Source organism: Girardinichthys multiradiatus, chromosome 20, assembly GCF_021462225.1.
Source record: "Girardinichthys multiradiatus isolate DD_20200921_A chromosome 20, DD_fGirMul_XY1, whole genome shotgun sequence".
Lineage (NCBI taxonomy): Eukaryota > Metazoa > Chordata > Actinopteri > Cyprinodontiformes > Goodeidae > Girardinichthys > Girardinichthys multiradiatus.
Genome location: NC_061812.1, coordinates 8,048,945 through 8,075,887, shown reverse-complemented (window position 1 = coordinate 8,075,887; position 26,943 = coordinate 8,048,945). Strand labels below are relative to the sequence as shown.

The 26,943-nt window shown below is 39.0% G+C and overlaps 1 protein-coding gene across 3 annotated transcripts in view; it reads right to left on the bottom strand.

The window, feature by feature from the left end:
- The window catches only part of slc12a5a (solute carrier family 12 member 5a), a 233,407-nt gene that overhangs the window by 54,925 nt on the left and 151,539 nt on the right, over nucleotides 1–26,943 (bottom strand). For all 3 annotated transcript variants that reach the window (XM_047348014.1, XM_047348015.1, XM_047348016.1), the window contains exons 2-3: nucleotides 22,593–22,693; nucleotides 20,630–20,767 (exon numbers count right to left, since the gene is read on the bottom strand). In XM_047348014.1, coding sequence (XP_047203970.1) covers nucleotides 20,630–20,767; nucleotides 22,593–22,693 — 239 coding nt within the window. The remainder of the gene's footprint in view (nucleotides 1–20,629; nucleotides 20,768–22,592; nucleotides 22,694–26,943) is intronic.

Sequence of the window (26,943 nt, the reverse complement as noted above, 5' to 3'; positions counted from 1 at the left end):
AAGATGAGGTCAAATAAGCTAGACGTTTTGAGATCAGAGGGAAGCCATCTGCTGAGTTCCTGGGACGTATATTATAGGATCTCTTTAACGTTTTAGTGTTTTGTGATGGATTTGCTTTGTTTTGCTGCACTGTTGTTCCTTCTATTGATCAGTGAATATACAGAGCTAAGCAGCACCAGAATGATTACTTCAAGGACACTCTATTTAAGACACATACTGATACTTGGATACTAGAGATGTATTTGGTCACTATTCCTATTGATCAGTGATCTTTTTTTTTACCTTTCAAGAAGGATTTGTTCCTTATGTGACTGTTTATACCCTTGTCTGTTCTGTGTAAGATAGCTTTTTGCCCTGCTGAATGTGTACATGTCTGCACATCTGTGATGGAGTATTTTAAATCTGAAGGACAAATGGGATGACCTCGCTTATAACAATTCATTTCCTGCTCAAGGACATCTGGTCAAAGATATTTAATTATGCCCATGGACAGCCCTGACCCAGTTTAACAAGTGTAAGCATCGACCTAAACAACACATAACAGAAAAACATGGACAAATACTCTCTGTTGCTTCTCTCTGCTCAAAAAAAGAACAACAGGGTGGATGAATTACCTGTGGTTCTAGTCAACAATGATGGTTGCCGCAATATTTTACCTTAAGAAAAGCTTAAAGTTTTCTTGTTGGTATTAATTTCACATGAACAATTAATCTATTGTTGGATAATACCACAGCTCACCAGGCAGGTTTTTCATAAAACAGTAATTGACAGACTGGGAGCTGTTTGGCTATAAATTCCTGATATTCAGGTGGTGGCCTGACTTGATCATTTTAATCAAAATTACTAACTTTGTTAATTATTGTTATTATTTTTATTTTTGCGCTTATTGCTGGGTTACTGAAAAGCACATCTGTTGCATGGCAAATTTTTTATATTGCACTAAAGATAAATGTCCTGGAATTATGACACTAGACATTTTTAAAAGCTAATTTAATAGTTTTTTCCAGCTCAAAAGCCTCATTCCATTGCATCATCCTAACTTATTGCATCATATCTCATCACATTGAACCACATTAAAACGTATTTTATTCAAATTTATTCGAATCAAATCATTGAGTGAACTGTGGTTGTATATGTATATTTAAGTCATATGAACATTGCTAGTGTGTTGATACATATTGCATTGGCCACAAAGCAAAGATTGCTCACCCTCGTAGTTAATGTATTTTATTAAAGGTTCCTCATAGTAACCTTTTTTTGCATAAACCAAGAAACAAGCAAAATAAAAAAACAAACAATGACAGTCATTTTCAGACAATATTACCAATGATGTTCTGTTTTTTTTTATTAGAACAGCCTTTTATTATTATATTTTTAGCATTTATCTCAGTTAGAATTAAGAGAGATGTAGAAAAAAGTTTATTTTCATCCTGGTTGGGCAGGTAGTCTTTGATACAATAAGAAACAAATCTCTATGTTATGGCTAATGACTTATGTCGGAATATTTCAAATTTGTCTCAGCAAGTTTCATGTGTATTTGGGTTAAATGCATTGCAGCTCTGCTCTCCTCAGGGTTAGACTTTGACCTATTACCTCCTCTACAACTAAATCCTCACAGCAGGGAGCATCTCAGCCTTCAGCCCCACTGCACTTTAATCAAAGATCCATGTCTTGGCCTCCACAGGTCGCTTAAGGGAGCAGTTAATAACAAACCTCCTTCATCTCTGTCACATCCCTCGCCACATGACGGTGATTTACACAATATGCCTTTTGTCTGTGGTATGTAAATCTGAGTTTTACTCAATGTAACTGTGTCCTTCAGTGTGTGGTGAAGACAATGTTTCGTCATCTCCACTTTAAAGGCTTTAATGACTCAATGAGCAGTTAATGGGCTTCCGTTTGCATTTGTATTATCAAAGCAATAATTCCTTCATGTGAATTATTTTAAACTCCTATATACCTATACTGGAACTGCATGTTATTTTACAAGACAAACAACGGGGAATCAGTATCGCTGTCAGGATGTATTGGCCATTATTTGGACCAGTGTAGAGATGCTAAAATAACAGGTTGGGGTATATTAAAAATTTGAATATTCCATGTTACTTGTGTTCATAAAGCAACACAAAGTGTGTCAATAATAAATGTCAAAGAATCTTGTATTTTGTGCTCCCCTAAATTAGGTTTTGCCAATTCTGAACTGGCTGTTACTTTAACCTCCCACTGATGTCAATCAATCCAGCTGAAAAATAAATCTCCTTATCAAAGTATGACAATCAGCTGATCCATAGTGAGTAAATGAATGAATAGATTTTATTCTCACAATTTTTATATTTTTGTGGTTGAGTGTCCATGCTAACCCTTCTGACTTCTCGTACTCGTACTCGTCGTCTTCCGCTTATCCAGGACCGGGTCGCGGGGGCAGCAGACTCAACAGAGACGCCCAGACGTCCCTCTCTCCAGACACCTCCTCCAGGGGGAGCCCAAGGCGTTCCCAGGCCAGCCGAGAGACATAGTCCCTCCAGCGTGTCCTGGGCCGTCCCCTGGGCCTCCTCCCGGTGGGACGTGCCTGGAACACCTCCCGAGGAAGGCGTCCAGGAGGCATCCGGTATAGATGCCCGAGCCACCTCAACTGGCTCCTCTCGATGTGGAGGAGCAGCGGCTCTACTCCGAGCCCCTCCCGGATGGCCGAGCTCCTCACCCTATCTCTAAGGGAGTGCCCGGCCACCCTACGGAGGAAGCTCATTTCAGTCGCTTGTTTCCGGGATCTCGTTCTTTCGGTCATGACCCAAAGTTCATGGCCATAGGTGAGGGTAGGAACGTAGACCGACCAGTAAATTGAGAGCTTTGCTTTTCGGCTCAGCTCTCTCTTCACCACAACGGACCGGCACAGCACCCCCATTACTGTGGCAGCCGCACCGATCCGTCTGTCGATCTCCCGCTCCATTCTTCCCTCACTCGTGAACAAGACCCCGAGATACTTAAACTCCTCCACTTGAGGCAGGAACTCCCCTCCAACCTGAAGAGGACAAGCCACCCTTTTCCGGTCGAGTACCATGGCCTCTGACTTTTTCAGTCAAAAGGATTTTAACATATAAGTTTTAACACATTCTTTACAAGCTGCAGTTAGCCTACAAATTGTGAAGGGCCTATTTAATTAGCTGTTTCACTTATTTAGCCAAAAAAAGAAGCTTTGAATCATATGCCAACCTCCATATTGTGTTTTTCATCAGAAATAGTTGTGAACTAATGTTTGAACAACTTTATATGAGATTAACAGGTACATGGTTGTTGGACAGTATTTCCTCGTTGAATTGGCTAAGGAGAACAACAGACAGGACAAATAAATAAATAACTGTTTTCAAATAACTCATAAAAAGTAGATTTGAATCCAAATCAGGCCTGTTATTCTTTATATTTTGGGTCCTGTGTATGCCAAAACTACCAAAAGATTTAATTTATTCTGTTATATTGAGTTGTTCAATGAGAACAGTCTGTTTCTTTCGGTGTTAATCTTTTTTATATGTAGAAAAAAAGTCAATCAATAAGTCCCACTGGAAACTAAATTAAATAACTGGAGAGGATTATAGTACACAAAAATTCAAGCTTTTCACAATTTAAAGTACTGTTAACTTACTAAACATATTTTACAAAATAACATGCATGTATAACTTTCTTACTGCTGTTAGGATAACAGAAATTTCAATAAAATAGTAGAGAACATGATTTTTAGATCTGATGTCTGACTACAAAGAAGAATGTGTGTTTTTTGCTTTATGAACAGCTAGACTGGATACATTTTATTGTAATTTATATAGATGGGAGGGATTAACTCAAAATAAGAATAAATGAAGAAATATAAGAGCTCAGTTTTGTTTTTAACTTTGCTTTTATACTCTGGAAAAAATATGTTATCTAATCATTTACTCAGTTAATCTTAGGTCAGTCAGTCAGTCTCTACTGCTTATTCCATAGTGAGTCACAGGAGAGCTGGTGCCTGTCTCCAGCAGTCTATGGGCAAAAGGCAGGGTACACCCTGGACAGGTCGCCAGTCCATTGCAGGGCAACACACACTCATACACCTAAGGGCAATTTAGAGTTACCAATGAACCTAACAGGCATGTTTTTGGACTGTGAGAGGAAGCCAGAGTACCCAGTGAGAACCCATGCATGCAGAAAGACCCCAGGCTGGGAATTGAACCCAGGACCTTCTTGCTGCAAGGCAACAGTGCTACCAACTGCACCACCGTGCAGCCCTTAATCTTAGGTGACAAGCTTAAATGTATTCTCCAATTAAAAAACAGGAAACAATGCAATTGTGTGAGTTATGAATCAGAAAGAGATTCCATTAAAATGAGATCTCAGTAATTTGAAACATGCACAGTATATTTCCCAGGCAATAATAATAATAATATTTTTTTTTTCATCATGAGACCCTAATATAACATAAGAAAAACTAAATAATGTTTGCGGTCTTGCAAAACCTGACACAGTCACCTCTTTTAACCTCTAAAAATTTTTCTGTATCTCCCATTAGAAATACTGTAATTAATAAGACTAAAAGTGCATTGACAGGACCTTCAGGGACTTGGTGTGTACTCTACAATAGCAGTCAGGTGTTGCAAGCAGACAGGTATGCCTGCAGTAAGCACTTTGCTTTTACATGCAAAACTGCTGCCACTGCACAAAGCGGGTTGAGGTCAATTTGTAATAAAACAGGTAGGCTATTAAAGGAAATCCTGTGTGCATTTGGAAAGTATTCTCTAGTTTACTCTTTTGTTTATTCTACCTTTATTTAACAAAGAGAGCCCCACTGAGATCCCCAACTGTGTATAAAAAGATATAGCAGATGTAGGATTTTACAGAGTTTAATACACACATAAAAAATAAACATTTTAAACAACTTTTGAAGTTATTTAAAGTACATTTAAATGTGTTTCTTCACACATCATGCTTCATTAAATTTTTCAAATTGGATTACAGGCAGATATGGAAAAAGGAAAATTACAAACTACAACTCAAGCCTGAAGATCCAAAGAAGAGTCCAAGACAGATTTTACAGGTCAAGTGTATTTGCTCTAAAAGGTGCAAGTTTAGGTATTAATGGAGCTACGTAAATGTGCTAATGCCAGACGTCAATGAACAGCAGAGTCTTAAAACCAAAATAGGCTACAACAAATGTAGATTCCCCTGTCTGCTTCATAACACAATTGGGAAGCTCAAACAAGCAGACCTTCTCTGTTCAGCTGCTATGTGAGTGCTTGTGGATGAGCTCAGCTGAACGATGAATTGAAATCCAGACATAACAATAGGAAGGCTTTGAAAATCAGTGTTTGCCTGCTTGAAAATCCTGTTTATTACATGAGATGAACTGATAATGAACAATTGGAAGGCCGAAAGAGAATCTGAGAACCTGAACATGATAAAACACCTCTGGGTTTGGTGATGAGAAACCCAAACACAAACATTTGGTGAAGTAATGGACACAATAATGACTTTATTTTGGGAAATAGATTAAACCAGATGGAATGCTTGTGTATTCACTGACTTATTGATCCTGTGGGAAGGAAAAAGGCTGGACAGTTATTGAAATTGTCCCTTATCTTATTTCATTCAATTTGTGTATCATTAGCCTGTTTGTGGACAGGGAATGCAGATGCGACCAGCGTCTGGTCTGGTAGATGCTTACACACTCACACAGAATGAGTCTGTTTAATGGGCCACGAGCCAGAAGAGTGATGATTTCCCTTGAGAAAGAGCCACCAAGAACAAAGAGAACACGAACTGTTGCAGAGCTACAGGTAGGCCAGTGTGGCACCACTATACTAGGAAGAAACATCTGCCCACTGACCCCTTGGGACATGCAAGCAGCCCATTGAGTGAATGGCTCAGGTGTGCTTTACAAACAACGGGATTTTTTTTTATATATCCGCTGTGAAATCTACTTTAGATTCACTGCCTCCTGCTGCTCCAAACACTACAATTAGCCTCAGTGGGCTTTTGTATGTCTCCGATTTATAGGCTCCAAATCCATTTGAGGTCAAATGGAGTTATTTTTAGACTTTCTTCTTACACTGGTATCAACTGTTCCCCACCATCTGGTTAAAAAAAGAAGAAACAAAGATTTTAAAGATATATGTTCAGAATGTCAGGGTAAGTAACATGGATTTAATCCATTCACACAAACATATAGTTATTTTTAACTACATGCTACTGGCTTAGACTTTTAGTTATTAACTTCCAGGTGTAACAAATAGACTCTGTTATATGAGATCGTTTCTTTACATTGAATCAAGGTACCAAAGCAAAATCAAGATTTTGGGGTCATATATAAAATGATCATCAATTTGGAGACCAAAAAACTGTTTAAACTTTGACCTTGGCCAAGTACTAACAAAGGAGTTCTGCTGTCAAAACCTAATCAGTGAAAACCAAACTCAAGTTTAAGTAATCAGTTAGTATAAAAATGTTAAAGCTCTACATAAAATCACTACTCAATATACACTACAAGGAAAAACAAACTACATGGTTGTAGAGACTGCAGTCACACTGTTTCCTGTCTTGACATGTATGCAAAGGTTCTGAAAAACACTTGATATCTGGGTCTAAACACTGGAAAATGAAGGGGAATCTGTGGAGCATCAAGTACTGTCACACTTTCGAAGTGTGAGTGTCACTTTTGATACAATCCCTATCTAAATATAGTGAGATCAACATGGTGCACTTAAAAGTGTTCTACTATGTCCTGACCAGGTATGCTACCTGTCTGTGATGTCAATGTCTAAATCAAAATATATATGTTTTAAAATGAATGGATTAAGTAACTCTTTGATCGGCCAAACCTGAAGTGGTCAGATTACCTGCCAAATTAATCAGAGAGTAAGTGAAGCCATAATCTTTCAGTTTCAAGCATCCTGGGACCCGATTAGGGATTTTTACATAAGAATGGAAGATTGGATAAAGGTCTTTAATTTTTCAAGTCATCTAGATCAAGCAAAGGTTTAAATACAGCTACCTTAAAAGCATGTGGTACATATCCACTAAGGATAGATTAATCATATCTAAAATGGGGCTGGCAATCTTCCTTAAACAATTTGGTTGGGATGGGTCTAACATACAAGTTGAAGGTTTAGATGAAGCTAATATTTCTGATAACTCAGGAAGCTCCACAGGATCAAAACAGTCCAAACACAGATCAGGTTTTACAGTTACTTCCAATGTTGTCTCACTTGCTGAGGATGAAGTAATCATCTTCGGGAGTATGTCAAAGATTTTTATTTTTAATAGAATCAATTTTATTTAAGAAGAATCCCATAAAGTAATGACTGTTGAGAGCTAAGGGAATGGATGGCTCAACCGAGCTATGACTCTGCGTAAGTTTAGCAACTGTACTAAAGAGAAACCTAGGATTATTCTTGTTTTCTTCTATTAATGATGAGAAATAAGCTGTTCTAGCTTGGCAAAGTGTCTTTTTATACAACAGTAGGCTATTTTTCCAGATTAAGTAGGAATCCTCTAGGTGTGTAGAGCGCCATTTTCTCTCCAATTTTCTAACATTGTGCTTTAAAGTACGCAGCTCTGAATTAAACCAGGAAGCCAGACTCCTATGAATAATTACCTTCCTTTCCAAGGGGGCTGCATTGTCTAATGCACCACAAAATGATGAAGTAACACTATGAACAAGACAAGAGAATCAATTTGTGAGGAGAAAGAAACAAAATTATTGCCCTCCAATGTGTTTTTCTGTGATAATGAGGGAATTAAAAGTGGAACAGATTCTTTAAAGGTTGTTACAGCATCGCCTGATAATGATCTACTGTAATGAAATTTTCTTTCAGGTGTGGAGTACTCGGTTAAATTAAACTCAAAGGTTATTAAAAATGGTCAGACAGGACAGGGTTATGAGAAAATATTGTTATGTCTTTACACTCAATGATATATATGTCAGCACAAGGTCCAGAGAATGAAGACAAAGGTGGGTAGGTGTGTTAATGTTTTGAGCAAAGCCAGTTGAGTCAAAGATAGCATTAATGGCTATATTTGGGCTATCACTTTCAGTGTCATCATGAATGTTAAAATCGCCCACTATAATAACCTTATCTGTATTTAACACTAAATCAGATAAAAGGTCTGAAAACTGATCTAAAAATTGAGAGTAAGGGCCTGGTGGACGGTACAAAACAACATACCGAAGTGGTTTTAGTGCTTTGCAATTTGGATGAGGAAAACTAAGGACTAAATATTCAAACGAGTTGTAGCTATTGATTGGTCTGGGACTAATCAATAAATCACACTGAAAGATGGTTGCTACTCCTCCTCCTCACCCAGAATTTTGAGGAATGTGAAAATTTAAATAATTAGTAGGAGTTGACTCATTTATAGTAACAAAATCCTCTTGCTTCAGCCAGGATTCTGTGAGGCAAAATAAATCAATCTGATTGTCACAAATCAGGTCACTAACTAGCAATGTCTTTTAAGAGAGATATCTTATGTTCAGTAAGCCACATTTAATTGTTTTATTTTACTTTTAGTCTGAGTTGAGTCTATTTTTATGAGATTTTCCTGATTTCCTCCCTTTAGATTATTTTTTAATCTATTCAATTTTGGCCGTGGGCGAGACACTGTCTTAATAGCGTAATGGGTGGGTAGCAGTACAGAAGCTGCCAAGAGAAGTGTTAAACTACGACCCTGCTTCCTGGTCTGAACCCTGGGTTTTTAGAGTTTTGGAGAACTAATAAATACGGCCAGATCCCTAGAAAGAAGAGCTGCTCCATCCAAAGTGGGATGGATGCCGTCTCCCCGGATCGGACCAGGTTTTCCCCAAAATGTTCGGCAATTATCAATGTAGCCCACATCGTTTTCTGGACACCACCTAGACAGCCAGCAGTTGAATGACAGCATGCGGCTAAACATATTGTCACTGGTCAGATCAGCGAGGGGACCAGAGAAAATTGCATAGTCCGACATTGTTTTGGCAAACTTACACACCGAAGCCACACTAACTTTGGTGACCTCCGATTGACGTAACTGGGTGTCATTACCGCCAGTGTGAATAACTGTAATAACTGTGAATATTACTGTATTTACACTTATCCTTAGCCAGCAGTTTCAGGTAGGATTTGATGTCGCCCGTTCTGGCCCCTGACAGACATTTGACTATGGTCGCTGGTGTCTCTAGTGCCACGTTTCTGACTATGGAGCTGCCAATTACCAGAGTTGGTTTCTCAGCGGGTGTGTCGCTGAGCGGGGAAAATCTGTTAGAAACGCAGACGGGTTGGTGGTGACCTGTGGGCTGGGATCTAGGACTATGCTTTCTACGTACTGTCACCCAGCCAGCCTGAGGCCCCGGCTGCGCGGTCTCTGCTGAAGGACTGCTATGGGGAGATACCCTCGGTGGCTCCATGCTGGCTAAGGGGCCTTCAATTCCGACACCCTCGCCTCCAAAGCTACAAAAATGCTACATTTATTACCATTATCACTAAAGGAGGCAGAGGAGTAACTGAACATCTGACACAGAGAGCAGGAGAGAGGAGGAGACTCAGAGAGAGTTGGTTAAGTATTGGTCTGGGCAGGCATATCCATGCATATCCAGAGGGATAGTCTGGAGTGCAGATGTCAAGACGAGCACGAGCATCATCCAAAGGCCGATTACAAAGCTGTGTTTGTTGCAAGGAGAATAAATACATTTTCCTTAACGGTTTGTTTGTAACCAAGTTTAGAAAACTTTAAACACTGTAAGTTGTTGCAATACTCAAGGCTCCGATGTAATTTTAGTAGAGTTGGTAATTGATATGTTAATACATAGTCAATTAGGAGCCGGAAAATGTAGGAGCCATATGCATAATTGAAGCTTAATACTATGTTATTTTTTTGTATTTGTAACTGTGAGTTATAGTTGTTACTCTACTGTTGGAAGTAAATAGGCATCTGTAATCTTACTTGTTGAAGCTCATTGCGTGGTGCCTTCTGATTGGCTGTGAACATTTAGTAGAAGAAGAAGAAAACTTTTCAGACAGAAGCCTAGCACCTCAGCAGTAACATAGTTCTTTGACCGTCACTATATTTTTGAGTCTGTACCTTTGTGTTTTATTCTTTCAACTTGAGTAAAAGTCACAAACTTGAGAACAGACTCCAGACCTTTTTTTTGTACAAAGAAATGTGTCGCGTATGAAAAAACGCACGAGGTCTAGACTCGTGCGAGCATGCCGCACCTACACCATGGAGGGACACAAAGACCTGTACAGGATAAACAATGGCATCCTGACTGCCACTAGGAGATGAAATCCTTTGACACATTGTTAGACCCTTTGCGGGTGCAGTGGGTCCTGGGTTCCTACTTTAGAATGGAAATGTCTAACCCTAATGTGGCAAGACTATGTAGGCAGCTGCCTCCATGGTCTCCATGCTGGCCTGACCTAAATCCAATAGAACATCTCTGGGACATTATGTTTGGGTCCATCTAACGCCACCAGGCTGCACCTCAGACTGTCCAAGAGCTCAGTGATGTCCTGGTCAGGATCTGGGAGGAGATGCTGCAGGACACCATCTGTCATCTCATAAGGAGCATACCCTGATGTTGTCAGGCATGCATACAAGAATATGGGGGCCACACAAACTACTGAGTACCATTTTGAGTTCCTGAAATGACATTTCAGCAAATTGGACTAGCCTGCTTCATCAGTTTTTTGGTTTAAATTTCTCAGTGACTTCAGATTAAGCCCTCTGTGGGTTGATCATTTTCATGTTCATCAAATGATGTGGCATCCTTTTGTTCTTTATACATTACCCATTTCACATCAGTAACGATATCTAGCAATATATTTTTTCAATTAAGATCTGATGTGTTTTCAAAGTGTTCCTTTTTTTTCCAGCAGTGTCCATTTTAAGGCTTTTCATAGATTTTTACCAGGTTGTAGCAATTATTACGAACGATGCTGTAATTTTACTAACTTATACAAAGCCTGACTTTCTAGGTTTGGTAAATCAAAATCAAAACAAAGTCAAGTGCATCTTGTTATTTGAAAACAGTTGTTAAACAGAGGGAAAAATTACCAAGGTGCCAACACTCTAGTCCAGTGTATAAACCTCAGAAAGACTGTGTCTCTCCTGACCAAATCTATATAGAGTTCCTTCAAGCTGCATTGACAAATGACTCGTTTTAATACTTTCTTGTTAGAGATGCACTGTTTTTTAAAGTTTTGCTGTCAGAAGTCATTTCTGTGCAGGACTGCATATTTGAATGTAATATGAGTAAACTCCTTTGATGTTTTCACAGCTATTGCAGATCAGTGGAATTGTTGCATTTGATGTTTAATTTATCAATTTCATAATTCATCAAAGAGTATGCAACATAATTTTGTTTTGTTTCTCTTCTTGAGCGGTGAGAGGAGGGAAGTGCATGTACTGTTTCATTACTTTCATTTCCAGCAGAAATAGAGGCGTGAAGTGGAGCGAGAGTGTTCAGATGAGGTATGGGGTTGGGGGGGGGGGGGTTTAACAAGCGAGATGGTGGCAGAATGGGAGCTCTCCACGCTTTGCTGGCCAAACAGGAGCTGATTGGGCAAATGTGTTTCTGCTCAGGTGTGTTGAATTATTAAACAGACAGTAAGAAGAGAGGCCAGCAAACATCCGCCTCGATGACCGGCTGTGGATAAAACAGTCAATCTGTAGTTGGGTTGGTTTGTGTGTGCACAGACAAGTAAAAGCCAACAGTTGTCTGTAAAACACTGAACCACTTTTGGCCTTTTGTGTATCGGAGAAGGAAATGACAAATACAAGTGTTTCTAGAATACTCCAGATAAAAAAGTCTTCACAAATCTCTATATGTCACTGGCAGTTCCGACTGGAGATTTACTTATGTACTGATCCACATGTTGTTCCGCTGCACCCAATTTCAAATTCAGCCTCTCTGAAATTCAGGTCAGAATCAACACATGACAGAACAGAGAACAGGTGAATCTGAAAGGTAAATAGATTATCCAACAAATTAGCACAGCATTAGCCAAGATTCAGTTAATAATGTCATCCAGAAAGTCTGCCTTTAAGTCAAGAAAAAGAAGCACTGTCCAGGATTTTTTTGTTTTTAATATTTATGTGGCACTAGTGGCATTTATCTTTCTGATTTTTTCGACAGAAAAGGGGTTAAAGACATGCAGCAAAGTCGTCTGGGCCAGGAGTAGAATGTATGACAACTGTGGCGAGAACTGAAGCCTTAGAACATGGGTTGCACGTTTTACCCTTGCACCACTGCCACGCCCTGCTCTGGATATATTGTGTCTTTTAAATAGGTGAGTGAAATAACAGGTTATTTTTGTAGTCTTCTTTAAAACTACTGTTCCACTGTCAGTTCCGGGAAAGCATTCATGTTAATCTTTAAAAATGTGATTAAATGCTATTGATAAAAAGCGCAGTTTTTTAAAAACTTATTTTAATGTTTTTCCTTATTTTTAGGACAGTAATTGTGTTTGTGAGCTGCAGCTGACAGCACTGATCAAATGTATTGCCAATTTATAGACAGAGTTGAATTTACTTTTTATTACCACGTTTGCCTATCAAGGCATGGCTTCTCATATACAGTGAGTATTAATCAAACCTTCCATCAAACAAAACCTTCAGCTGAACCAGTTAGCTGAACAATACATGAGCTGTGAAATTTCTATTTAGCCCAGCTGTAATAAATAACTCAAATTGAGAAGAATCAGGATTCATCCTTGAGAGGGCCACTGATGGGAATACCAATCTGGTACATTGGTCTAATGAGACAGGGGCAGGATGTGAGGGGGAGAGTTTGAGGGTAGAGCTGAAAGTGGGATCATAAAGCACCCAGAAAGGAAACAACGTTTACGTGAGGGAACATTAGGCTATAAAAGGCTAAGAGCAAAAGCGTTTGGACAAATGTCACTATGATTCGTGCCTGGAATATTCATCCAAAAAAAGAGGTGTATGCTATGCTTTATATTACTATTAACTGGTCTGGTTAATTTACTAACAGATGAAGGTCAGGATTATGCACACTGCTGTATGATATAATTAAAAAAAGAGTAATGGATATCAGTGGCGGATGGAAAATTGAGGGCACTAGGGCATCGCCCCACCACTCATCACATCACATTACATTGAAAGACAAAAATAATGTAATACAATTGTTTTTTTAAATGTGCAAGATAAATATTTTATAATTAATGATGATTAATGAGTAAACTTTTATTTTGTTTCGTATTTATTGGAGACATATTTCTGCTCTGGGAGTGCAGAAATCTTTGCAAACGAGTCGTTAGAAGTTGTACATGAGCAGTAGATCCTATTCCATAGAAAAGCTACAAGAATCTCATTTACATATTACCACCATGCATACATATATATATATATATATATATATATATATATTCCATATATATATATATATATATATATATTCCAAACAAGGGGTTTGGAATGGTGTGTGGTTGTTGGGGAGGTTTGAATAAACGACTGTATTACAGTATTACCGTTCGGCCATTTTATAATGGGCTATGCGTAGGGGTCCTCAGTAAAATAATAAACTGATGAAGTTCATCTAGAGCCCACTGGTGGCCATTGTTTACGAAAACCACAAGGATTGGGGGTACCTCTGTCAGACTGATTATAACCATTTGAAAAGAAAAGGGGTCCCACAGGTAGCGGAAATGGAGGGTGTGTATTTATATATATATACAGGGGGTTGGACAATGAAACTGAAACACCTGGTTTTAGACCACAATAATTTATTAGCATGGTGTAGGGCCTCCTTTTGCGGCCAATACAGCGTCAATTCGTCTTGGGAATGACATATACAAGTCCTGCACAGTGGTCAGAGGGATTTTAAGCCATTCTTCTTGCAGGATAGTGGCCAGATCACTACGTGATACTGGTGGAGGAAAAGGTTTCCTGACTCGCTCCTCCAAAACACCCCAAAGTGGCTCAATAATATTTAGATCTGGTGACTGTGCAGGCCATGGGAGATGTTCAAATTCACTTTCATGTTCATCAAACCAATCTTTCACCAGTCTTGCTGTGTGTATTGGTGCATTGTCATCCTGATACACGGCACCGCCTTCCGGATACAAGGTTTGAACCATTGGCTGCACATGGTCCTCAAGACTGGTTCGGTAGTCCTTGGCAGTGACGCGCCCATCTAGCACAAGTATTGGGCCAAGGGAATGCCATGATATGGCAGCCCAAACCATCACTGATCCACCCTCATGCTTCACTCTGGGCATGCAACAGTCTGGGTGGTACGCTTCTTTGGGGGTTCTCCACATCGTAACTCTCCCAGATGTGGGGAAAACAGTAAAGGTGGACTCAGAGAACAATACATGTTTCACATTGTCCACAGCCCAAGATTTGCGCTCCTTGCACCACTGAAACTGACGTTTGGCATTGGCATGAGTGATCAAAGGTTTGGCTATAGCAGCCCGGCCGTGTATATTGACCCTGTGGAGCTCCCGACGGACAGTTCTGGTGGAAACAGGAGAGTTGAGGTGCACATTTAATTCTGCCGTGATTTGGGCAGCCGTGGTTTTATGTTTTTTGGTTAGCACCCGAACATCCCTTTCAGACAGCTTCCTCTTGCGTCCACAGTTAATCCTGTTGGATGTGGTTCTTGGTGGTATGCTGACATTACCCTGGATACCGTGGCTCTTGATACATCACAAAGACTTGCTGTCTTGGTCACAGATGCGCCAGCAAGACGTGCACCACCAATTTGTCCTCTTTTGAAATCTGGTATGTCACCCATAATGTTGCGTGCATTTTGATATTTTGAGCAAAACTGTGATCTTACCCTGCTAATTGAACCTTCACACTCTGCTATTACTGGTGCAATGTGCAATCAATGAAGACTGGCTACTAGGCTGGTCCAATTTAGCCATGAAACCTCCCACACTAAAATGACAGGTGTTTCAGTTTCATTGTCCAACCCCTGTATACTGTGTATATATATATATATATATATAGAGATATATATATATCCACAGAATCATTTTATAGCCCCCCCTCGGAGAAAACGCTCCAACGGACACTGATATACTGTACTTCCTTGTATTCATTCAAACAAAGAAGCTGGTAGCCCAGGTTTAACTGGATTACTGAGACATAAACATTAAAAGGCCAGCTAGGTAATCCTAACATTTCCATAGATAGAGATCTAGTATGAGTACTAGTTCAGTGACAAGTTCTGCTGGCATGAGACTAAAGGCGTTTGGACAAGTGACACTATGATTCATGCCTGGAATACAAATCCAAAAAAGAGGTTTATGCTATGTTTTATATTACTATTAACTGACCTGGTTAATTTACTAACAGATGAAGGTCAGGATTATTCAGATATTGACTTGAGGGTCAATATCTGAAGTGACGAATTCTGCTTTATTCTCCAGCAAGATATATGAAGCAAACTTCCTCCTAAAACGTTTACTAAGGAAATTTAGTGTGTTTGAACCAATGAATAATAACTGCGGAAATCACATCTATTTTTAAATGTAATTTATGTTGCAAATAACACTGACCAAGAGTCAAAGTTGTTTGTAAGATTACCAACAAAGAGAGCAGATTTGCATTGAGCTATAACGATAGAAAAGATGGAATTTCCTTAATATTTTAAGTTTTTAAGTACTTCATGGTTTTAGCCAGTGCTTTATCACATACATTAAATGCAATGCTCTCCACATTGCTTGCACCATTTAGATTTCACATGGGACACGTTTACCATCTGTTCTTTAACCACACTGAACTGAACAGTTTGTATGTATAATTAAGAGGTCAATAAAGTATTTAGATCCTTTATGTAAGAATGATAACTATTACGTTTGACTACAACTGTACATTTTGTTTAATTTTGAAATGTTGGTACGTTTAGTGGATTATTGAGTATTCTCTCTATGGAACAAGTCGAAAGTCCAAAATCTCATAGTGAAGAATGGTAAAAATTTTACTTAAGCATCAGATGGTAAGGTTTATTTAGGCAGCAGATTTTCATTCATAAAATTAAGTTTCAAGAGCTACAAAATACAATAAAATTCAATACAAAAAGACCAACAAAGTAAAATGATGAATATGATATAAACACCAGAATCACCAGAAGCAATTATTTTTTCTTGTAATTATTGCAGCTCTAACAGTGAGGGAAAATGTCATTTAAAGACCCTGTCTTTTTGTTTATTTTTAAAATATCTGAGAATTTATATGTTAATAGAATTAGATATTTTTGTATTGGTTGTGTGCAAAATGTATGTTAACATATAGTTGGTCTACTTCTAGCTCATCTTCAGCATTCAACAATAAGCAGTTCTTCTGCAATATTTTCCTGTATTTTGTCAAAAATATCACGAGTTGTGTTGTCGCCTAATACTGATCAATGATCTTATTCTATTCAGGGTCCTGAAAGCTTAATAATCATCCCGAGTATTAAATTAAGGTGTAAGGTGGCACGGCGGTCCCGCAGGGGTTAAACATGCGACCCATATTTAGTCAGCCCGTGGAGGTTTGACCTCTGGCTCATACGACCTTTGCTGCATGTCTTCCCCCTCTCTCCAACCCTTTTCTGTCAGCTTAGAGTCGAAATACTGTGAAAAATAAAGGCCACTAGTCCCACAAGAAAACAAAAAAGAAAAAACTTCGTCTGAGGAACTAAAAATGACATCACAAGACCCTTTAAATGTATTCATACCTCTTGACCTTTTTCACATTTCATCACATTACAGCTGCAAATATTCATTTATTTTAATAGGTTTTTATGAGAGATTAGAGCTACTCACAGTGCATGTTATAGTGGTGCTAAGCCTACATGTTTCCAATATTACTGTTTACCTTCAATAATCATAACATGAAAAGTAGATGTTCAAATGGTGTGAAGGACTGTCCATCTACAATGCGTGTTTGGAAAATGGTGTTTCTATGAACTTAACAAAAAACTTAACATCTGAACATTTCATAGCACAGAAATGTATTGTTAATAATATATAATGTCTGGTGTGGATTAGCTATATAAATTGAAAATACTCCCAAGAAGAATCGTTCCCGCTGATGCTTTCAAAAGTGCTTGCACAAAGCAAAGTCATCTGGATGGTTGAACACACTGAGAGAATAATGTAATATTGTATGGTTACAGTTAGTACAGGAATAAAACTAGTTCCATTCAAAACTTTGCCTTGATCCAATGAACTGATGTCAAAAAATCCTTGGAAACAGAAATATTTCATTTTCTTTATTTTCCTTCATCTTAAAAAATATTGCTCATACCAGAATAATGTGTTCTCTTCATGTCTTAAGGCTCAGGGGAAATGTGTCTTGGTACTATTGTCTGGAAAGGTGTGAATACCTGAGCCAACACTACTGCTCAGATGTGAAGACAATTAAAACACAATTAAATAATGTGGCTACAGTAAAAAAACTATATATATAAATAAACCATTCCTGTCACCAACAGCTAAACTCAATCCACTAATAACACATAATCTATAGAAAACTGAAAGATTCACTTCTGTTACCCCACTATACCTCTAGAGTAATCAGGAAACCAACAGCTTGTTCCTCAGTGTAGTAGTTTGTTGAAATGATATCACTCCTGCTGTTTTTAAAGGTTGTTGTATATCTGCCGGACTCATCTGCTAAGAGTATCTGATACTGTGGGTACTACGGTCTCTTAGGTCATCAACATTGATTTGCTCCTAGGTAGAAACACAAACGGAACACCTGTGTCAAAGCAAATCAAACCAAAGGAACAGAGAGGAGAGGAAAAGTGACAGGAACAAATCTTGACAAAAGCAGAAAGTGAGAGAGAATCTCCAGCTGATTGGACACCTGAAATAACAGATGTTTCAAAGGTAAAAAAAAAAAGCTGTCAACCTGTCACTGCACTGGCTTTTCCATGCCTTAACGCTGCCCTACATCACATGGGCTGACTGAAGTAAGAAACTTCTGAAAGTCACTGTCTGCCAGACTGCCACAGCTATTTTTATATCCTTCATTGTCTGCATTATCTTTTATCATTTTAGTTATGCAAAATAACACTCTGCTGACTGTCATAAATACTAATTTCCCACAGGATTGATAATGTAGGTGCATCTATGTCAATCAAGCCCTGGGGATAATTGTAAAAATGAAACTCTATCCTACTGGCAGCTCAACTTCCAACAGCAGAAAACAGCAAGGTAGGGTTTTGCAGAAACTAATTAGTTGGTGGCATTTAAGATGCAATCCAGCAACATGAACAGGGGATTTTTATTATCAACACAGAATGATTGACAAGTTCTCAGCACAATTTTTACTGGATGTCCAATGAGTGTGTTCACAAAATATTAGGAATCTCGTCTCTTAGGGATTCACAATGAGAACTTATTTGGAGAACAAATCTATATTTGCAATCCATAATGACTATCCAGGAAAAAATAAGGATACGGTAAGAGCCCTTACTGGCTTAGGAGGTAATTTTATTTATTGACTGTAGAATAAATAACATTATTGCTCCAAATTTAAATGAATGGGAAAGTGATGTATTGATGCATGCAAACTCATATCAAGCAGAACGAAGATTGGAGTAAGTTGATTTTAGTAATTTATTTTATGGGGAATAATGTTTCATAACAAAAGCCTGGCCTTTTGTGCAGACAGCTTAAACTATCATTACAATTTTATTATCTATATTGCAGAGTGCCATTGGTCTATGCTTCATCGCTGCTCATCTTCAGCAAAATTTTACTCCATTGATAAGTTGGAGAATAAGCAGTGGACAACAGTATGATGATTTTAAACATGTGCCTGAGGTTAAAAATGAGGGAACAGGAATTCATGAAAAACCTAATCTTTTTGTTGCACATTCCAGAATCATAGTGTTCACTACAACACAGTTTTGACTGATTACCCATTAGATGGCTATAACATTCTGACCAGAGACAGATTGGGTGAAAAAATATTGATTTTGTAATTATAATGGCTGTTGGTGGAGGACAGCATTTATTAGAAAACAAGTGAATTTGCTGCTCACAACATTAATGTGCTGAAAGGAAAAAAACGGGCAAAACTAAGGATTTGAGAAACTCTGACTGCAGCCTTGTTAAGATCACTAGACAGCTCAGAAATTGAACATCCACAGCTACAGTTCTGGTGGAAAGAGGCCACGGAAATGTGATTCAGAATACCCATAAACTGATCAAAGTAGTGTCATGGGGAAGCAGATAACCAATCGGGCTGCATTCCCAAGGTCTCAGGAGACTACAGTGGCCAAATGAGCATCCAAACTGAACAACACACCAATGGATGAAGGTTTTTTTTGGTCTAACAAACACAGTCTTTTAGTTTTTACAAGTCCTATCTGTTGTTCAAGTACACCAGGTATCAGAGGAAGGCAAGGGACCAGGACAGACTGAGCAAATGGGGTCAGACTATGAAGGCAGTATGCTGTAATATTACCTTTTGCTGTCTAGATTAATGTTACCTTGACAGGTGCCACAATCTTATGTTCTCACATCCTTGCAATTGCAAAGTCAATAAAAAACAGTGCTGTCTTTTAGCATCAAAATATACCAACCAAGCATAACATTATTGCCTAACACTGCGTTCGTCCCCACGTTTACTGCCAAAACAGCCCTGACCTGTCGAGGCATGGATTTCATTAGACCCCTGAAGATGTGCTGTGGCATCTTTGACTGACATGTTAGCAGCAGGTCCTTTACATCCCATACATTGCAAGATGAAAGCACAATAGATCCGACTTGTTTAACCCACACATCCGAAAGATGCTTGATTGGATTACAATTTAGAATAAAAATTCACAGAAATGAAGATGCCTTTTGGATGGGAGGTAAAATGTAAAAAAAGTCAAGTTGCTTCTTATTTTAGGCCTTTATGATTGACTGAGAAACTACACCAGCAATGTACAGGATCTTCAACAATGTTCATGTAAGTGATGCATGTCAAAGTAACATCCACATGGATGGCAGGACCCAAAGTTTCCCAGCAGGATCTTTCCATCACACTGCCTCCATAGGCTTGTCTTCTTCCCGTGTTGCATCCTTGTGCCACGTGTTTCCCATGTAAGTGATGCACCCACACCTAACCATCCATGTGATGTAAAATAATATATGATTCATCAAATGAGGCCACCTGCTTCCATTGCTTTCTGGTCCAGATTACATGCTCTGAAGCCAATGTGGCTATATTTGGTGGTGGACAGGGGTCAGCACAGGGATTTGGTAATACAGCCCCATATGCAACAAACTACACAGAGTGTATTAACACCTTTCTATCAAAAATCTGCATTGAGTCTAGCAGCTTGAGCAGTAGTAGTTCATCAGTTAGATTGAACAGCATCTGCTAACATTCGCACCCCAAGTGCATCAGGCTGACCATAATCCTGTCACTTCATCCTGGTCCTTGATTAGGTTCTAGACAGCTTTGGAATGTTGACTTGAAATGTAATTCTTAAACTTAAATAAGACATCTGTTGGATATGATAGCAAAAGAAAAGTTGGCGGGAGTCAAAAGATCTGACAAAAAGATCAGCTACTGACGGCACAATGACTCTGGGATGTTTTCTGATCGACTCAGTACAAAAGATCAGTGGTTTTGATGTTATGACTGATTTGCAATTTAAGATCGCATTAATGGTGGGTACCTTGACAGGTTTCTTCCGCGCTGACTCTGCCTCGTTGTTCTCAGCCTCCTCGTGCTCCTTGCAGCCTTGGGGAAGGTTGGAGTAGTTGGCCAGGCTGCTAAGAAGAGAGGACACCATAGGCCTGGTGTCCATCTCCTCCTACAAAGACATCAATACATAGATATCATCAGTTAGCAGAGGTGTGAGGTTTCTATAAATGAGTGGTATATAACTGGTGACTTGATTGATTCAAGAGCTATCTTTAAATTTGTGAATTTCAAGGAACCACAGGAAGAACTCTCACAATGTTCCTTATTAGTTCCTTATCATAATCCCACTGACTGCAGATTGTAAATACACTGCTCAAAATAATTAAAGGAACACTTTTTAATCGGTGTACAATATCAAGTCAGTTAAACTACTAAAATATGGATCTGGTGAGTTAAGTAGTAGATGGGGTTGTTAATCAGTGTCAGCTGTTTTGGTGTTAATAAAATTAACAACACTAAAGGGGCAACAATGAGAAAACCCCAAAAACAGGAATGGTTTTGCACCTGGAGGCCACAGACATTTTTTTCCTTCTCGTTTTTTTGATTGCTTTTCAGTAGTTTTGCATTTGACCAGGGTCAGTTTCTGACCCCACAGGCAGTCCAACTCCCCCAGGATGACACATCAATACGAACCATTGCCCAAAGATTTGCTGTCTCCCCTTTGTACAAGGAGGAACAGGATGAGTACTGCCAGAGCCCTACAAAGTGACCTCCAGCAGGGCCACTGGCATGAATGCATTTGACCAAACCATTAGATAAAATTTCTTGTGGGTGGCCTGAGGGCCTTATGTCCTCTAGTAGACCCTGTGGTCCATGGACCTCAACTGGTATTTGCTAGAGAACACCAGATTTGGCAAGTTTAACACTGGCTCCCAGTTCTTTTTAGAGATAAGAGCAGGTTTACTCTGAGCTCATGTGACAGACATGAAAGGGTCTGGAGAAGCTGTGGAGAACATCATACTGCCTGCAATGTTGTCCGGCATGATCGGTTTGGTCAGTGTTGGTCTCAGGAAGCATTTCCATGGAGGGACGCACAGACCTGTACAGGTTAAACAATGCCACCTTGACTGCAATTAGGTATTGAGATGAATTCCATAGACCCAATGTTAGATCCTTCCAGGTGCAGTGGGACCTGGGTTCCTCCTGCTGCATGATAATACCAAGTCATTTGCCAAGTGTATGCCGGCGGTTTCTGTTGGATGAAGGAAGTGATACCATTGACTTTCCTCCATGCTAACCTGACCTAAATCCAACAGAACATCTCTGGTACATCATGCTGAGGTCCAACCGAAGCCACAAGGTTGCATCTGAGACTGTCCAGGAACTCAGTGATGGCCTGGTCAGGATGTGGGAGGAGGACACCATCTGTCATCCCATAAGGAGCATGCTCCGACATTGTCAGGCATGCATTCAAGCATGTGGGGGCCATACAAACTACTGAGCACATTTTTGAGTTGCTGCAATTACATTTCAGCAAATAGACTAGTCAGTTTTTCAGTTAAAATGTCTCAGTGACTATGGATTAAGCCCTTGGTGGGTTGACAGTTTTCATTTTCATCAAATGATGTAGCATAATTTTTTTTCCTAACACATTGCGCATTCCATAACAGTATCGATATTCAGCTTGATTTTTTTTTCCCAATTGAAAGCTGATGTTTTCAAAGAGTTCCTTTAATTTTTTTGAGCATTGTACATTTGTGCAGAGCTGAGATAAATTGCATTTTTTAAGCTGTAACAGTGTTAGAGTTGCTTGCATTAACACAAGGTTCTGACATGCCCTTCACACAATAACAACCCTCATTAATCGATGTCAGGGGGCCTTTTCAAAAACTCAATAGTGAGAATGAGTAAACCCTGCATCCACCTTTCACTGCTGAACATGTGTATTAAACCTCTGCATGTATGAGTGTGTGTTTGTGCAGAGCAGATTTTACCTCAAACAAGGCCATGTTCTTGCCGTCATATTGCTGGCTCTTTTCAGCGGCAGCTTCACTGCTGTTGATGAAGGGGCTGCTCTCTTTGGGGTTACTGTCACCTGAAAAAAAATAAGGCATACGCAAACTCTTTTTAACTGCACTGAAACAAAAAGGACAAAAAAGCAAACATGCAGGGAGCATAAAGAAAAAAACTTTTTTTCAAGTCACATTAAGATCTTTTGGGCAGTAACTCTTAAAAGCACACAGACTTTTTTTTTTAAAAGATAAACCTTTTTTTCTGTTCAACTGTAGAGTGACACACAGAAGGTTTAAAGGTCAGGATGTTAGCCAAGAAAGGACGGGAGGCTTGTCATCTCTGTCAGAGAGGCAAAAAACAGAATGAAAGCTAATGGACTGTGCAATCACAATATGTGCAGTGCTATATATCCCATATGTCCAAGAGCAGAAAATCTCAATCAGCCTCATGTTATAGCAAAAACAAGACTTTCCCAAGAAACTAGAGATAGTTACCACTAAAACATCATAATGCATTATTTTCAACTTCTTTGTCAACAAAAGAGGAAGAATCAGAATGATGTTATTTTGGATGACAGCTAGCTTAAGGGATCAAGGCTCGATGTAGAAGCATCAGTCCACAAATTCCCACGCCCAGACTGAGAGCAGATCTCTAAAACAAAACAAAAAACACCTCAAAACAAAGTGATGAAAGGGTCTGCAACTTGCTTTCTGGAAATCTTTTGGTTTTAATCCATGATATTGTTGACACAATCGCTGTTCTCAGGCATCTGACCCTGATTTTTTTTTTTTTTTTTTGCCATATTACTGAACAAGTCACCTCATGTTTTGTTGTTCCATTTACAACAATAGTTTTTTTATTTGTTGGCAGAAATTTATTGGTGGGCTTAATTGAGATGATTATTTTGCACATGCTTTATTCTCTACTTTCTTAGGCTCCAGCGGTAACATCATGGTAGTTTAGTTTTGTCTAATGTCACTGAGTAGCGCTCACAGATGTAGAACGATATGGAAGCTTAGATCAGTTTAGTTTCTGATGAATGTCAGGTTAATTAATTAATAAGAAGAAATGGAAAAACTGTGCAAATACCAGGAGGATGTCATGATTCATGTTTCTGGACTCTTTTCATGTCATACCTTGACTGTTTCCATGAATAGTTTCCATATCTCACTGTACTCCTTACCAATGATTACTCAATCACTTAATTATGCTCACCTGTGCCTGCCTAAATATCTCAACCTGTGTTCTCCAGGATAAAAGCCCCTTTCAGCCACAGCAAACCAAGTCATTAAGAAAACAACCCTTTTTCTGCCATGTGAACCACTGCTCTTTGCCTCCCCAGACCCAGTCTGAGTACAATCACTTATCTTCAAAGTTTCAATGGTTGCTCTACAAGTTCCTGAACATCATCTGCTCACAGGTCTCCCCTGGTTTTTTTTTAACTTCACATCTGGAATAACGCTGACTGGTTGGTCAGTCCAGATATGAACACGACTGTGCAAATCTGTCATATTTCCTGTGATTCCTGGTCAGGATCAGAGAGCTCTGTATCCAGAGATCCCAGATCCCAGGATTTGGAATCTCTGATCCTGCATCAAGAGCAGCAATATTTTTAAATATAAAATTTTTTTAAACATATTTTTAAATATTTTTAAAAATAAAGATTGTAAATGGCTTCATTCTGTTTGTCAACTGATTTTTTTTGGGTTCAAGGAATCTCAACCCACACAGGGATGTAAACATGTATTGGGTGTTTTGGGAACAGTGATGGTTATAAAGTCTAACAGCTGCTGGGAGGAAGGACCTATGACAGTGCTCCTTTGTGCACCTAGGATGCTGAAATCTGTCACTGAAGGAGCTTTGCAGCTCTTCAACAGCTTTATAAATGGCATGGGAGACATTGTCTAAGAGTTATGTTATTTTTGCTAGAGTTCTTCTGTCTCCCACCACTTGCTCTGAATATCCTGAAAACCTTAAATATTTTTTGTCAATCATGTTAGAAAGTGAAACTCATATTATATAGGTTCATGAAACGTAGCGTGAAATATGTCAAGCCCTTATTTCTTGTCATTTTAATGTTTATGGCTTATAGAAAGTAAAAGCCCAAAATTCAGAGTTGTGAATATTTAAATATTGGAAACTCATGGTGTCACACCCTAATCGGCCATCAGACTTCAGTCTGAACGACCTATGAGAGGTACAACACTTCCCTTTAAAAGACCCATTATTGAGAACATACAGCATGGCTTTTCGAAACCTAACATTATAAACTGAATGCCCATGCCCTAAATCAAAACTGATTATGAGTTGTATCTGAACCTCTTTTCTGTTGCTACTGTGTGTGAACCTGCTGCAGGCAGGGTATGAGTTTGTAAATACAACAGAGACAAGCAGAAGAATAAACCTGCATTTTAATGCATTCCAACACTTCTATATTTTCTCTCCGTCCAATGTATAGGAAGTAACAGCACATGTCTTTAATTGATGTGAGAGAAGATTTGGTCTGCAGACATGTTTAATACGAACCAGAATTTGATCAAAAAAGAACCGCCTCTCAAAATACATTAAAAGTATCCATACATGTGCGTCTTTATTTTTTGATGTGGCTTTCCAGTCAGTTTACTTTTTTATCGCTAACAGGGCAGTATGCACGTTATGTGAAAGAGAGTTAGACTGAAAGAAAAAAAGACAAGAACTAAGGAACATTTATTTAAACAAAACTTTATTAACAATCTGGCCAAATGAAAATACAATTTATGTGAAAACAGAAGAGAATAAAGCAGTTGCAACTAAACTGCCAAAGGCCAGGTTACAAAGCTTTTTACTGACACAGTTGGTGTGCTAAATAGTGTATGATAGTTTATGCATTTTTGTATACTTTCTTTTATAAAAACTTGATGAATAAATTAGGCTAGTGTTAATTTAGTTTAGAGTGTTAAGGTGGTGAACTATGAACATTCAGTTCAGTTTTAACCTGCATGAACTGAACTTGGAGCTAGTTCTTATTCTTGAATTGGGACAACACCGTTCACTGCCATCAATCACAACTTTGGAAGGCAACACAGGAGCTGAGGATGAATAACAATATAATTAAAAACTCCCATATCATAACTAGCCAGACTGAAAAAGATTCAATTCAGAAGCACTTTGTGCGTCACAGATAACAAAGGTCTTGGTCATGAAGGTTGCACATTGTCAACTGTCTCATTTGCACCTTCGAGCATAACTTGAGGGAGACAGCAGATTGCTCTCCCTCTGGCTCTCGGTCTTGTCTTGGACTGAACACTGTGAGACCAAGTTATTTATAGCCGGAATGCTGCTGCCATGATGTCGGAGCAGCGCTAACAGACGGCACGCCGTTGTACATAGACGATACAACAGGGCCACTCAGACGGAGGGCACAGAGAAAAGGGGGCAGTGTTAAAGGATTCTTTCAAAAGTGGAGAAGGGAAAGAATTCAAAAGGTAGCAGTAAAGTGGAGGAAGAAGAATGCCAATAACAAGATGGAGGGAGACACAGATAGATGTGAGAGTGAAGAGGAACAGGGAGAGCAACAAAGGCTCAGGATGAATTCAGAAGCCGCAGAGGGAGAGTAGAGCCACACTTATGTCTGGTTGTAAAATGTAAAAGCTCCAGCAACATTTAAGGTTCAGCTCACTCTGACCTGCAGGTTAAGTAAAAGGGAGAGTAAAGTGTCCTGCAAAGGACTGGGAGAGCATGTGGATATTCTATCATCTATAAATCACATCTATAAATGGTAAAAGATGGATGGATGCATGGATGGATGGTGCAGGAGTTATCTGCAACATGCAATAAATGGAAAGCTAATTCTTTCTAATCTTCATCAGCATTTCTTTACCAAATTCCAGTGACTTCTTGATAGAAACATAAGAATAAGGATATGTGCTTGCACAACAGTGTTTTAGTTATAATGACATGAAGTAAAAACATCATCAAAAAAGACCAAAGGCGAGTGGTTAATCAGTCACAATGACCAAGAAGGAGAACCTGCAGTTAATTTGTTCTTATCCTTTAACTCTGGCTCCTCTCATCATCTGATAATTTAAATCTCATCCTCAAAAGAATTACAAATTCCTTCCTTTTTGGGTAGCTCTGTGAACAGTTTTGCTCTCAGCTCAACCCCAAAGGAGTTCGTCCATTCTCAGTCTGATGGGATCTGTACGACAACGGTTCTCGCTATTAAAGCCTGTCTTTATATTCAAAATGCAGAACTCCACCGCTCAGTGAGTGTCTTTCTGTCTTCAAAAATCCATCATGAAATTACTTAAATTTCGCTTCTGAGATTTGTTAATAGCTGGTGCTTTGTGCACA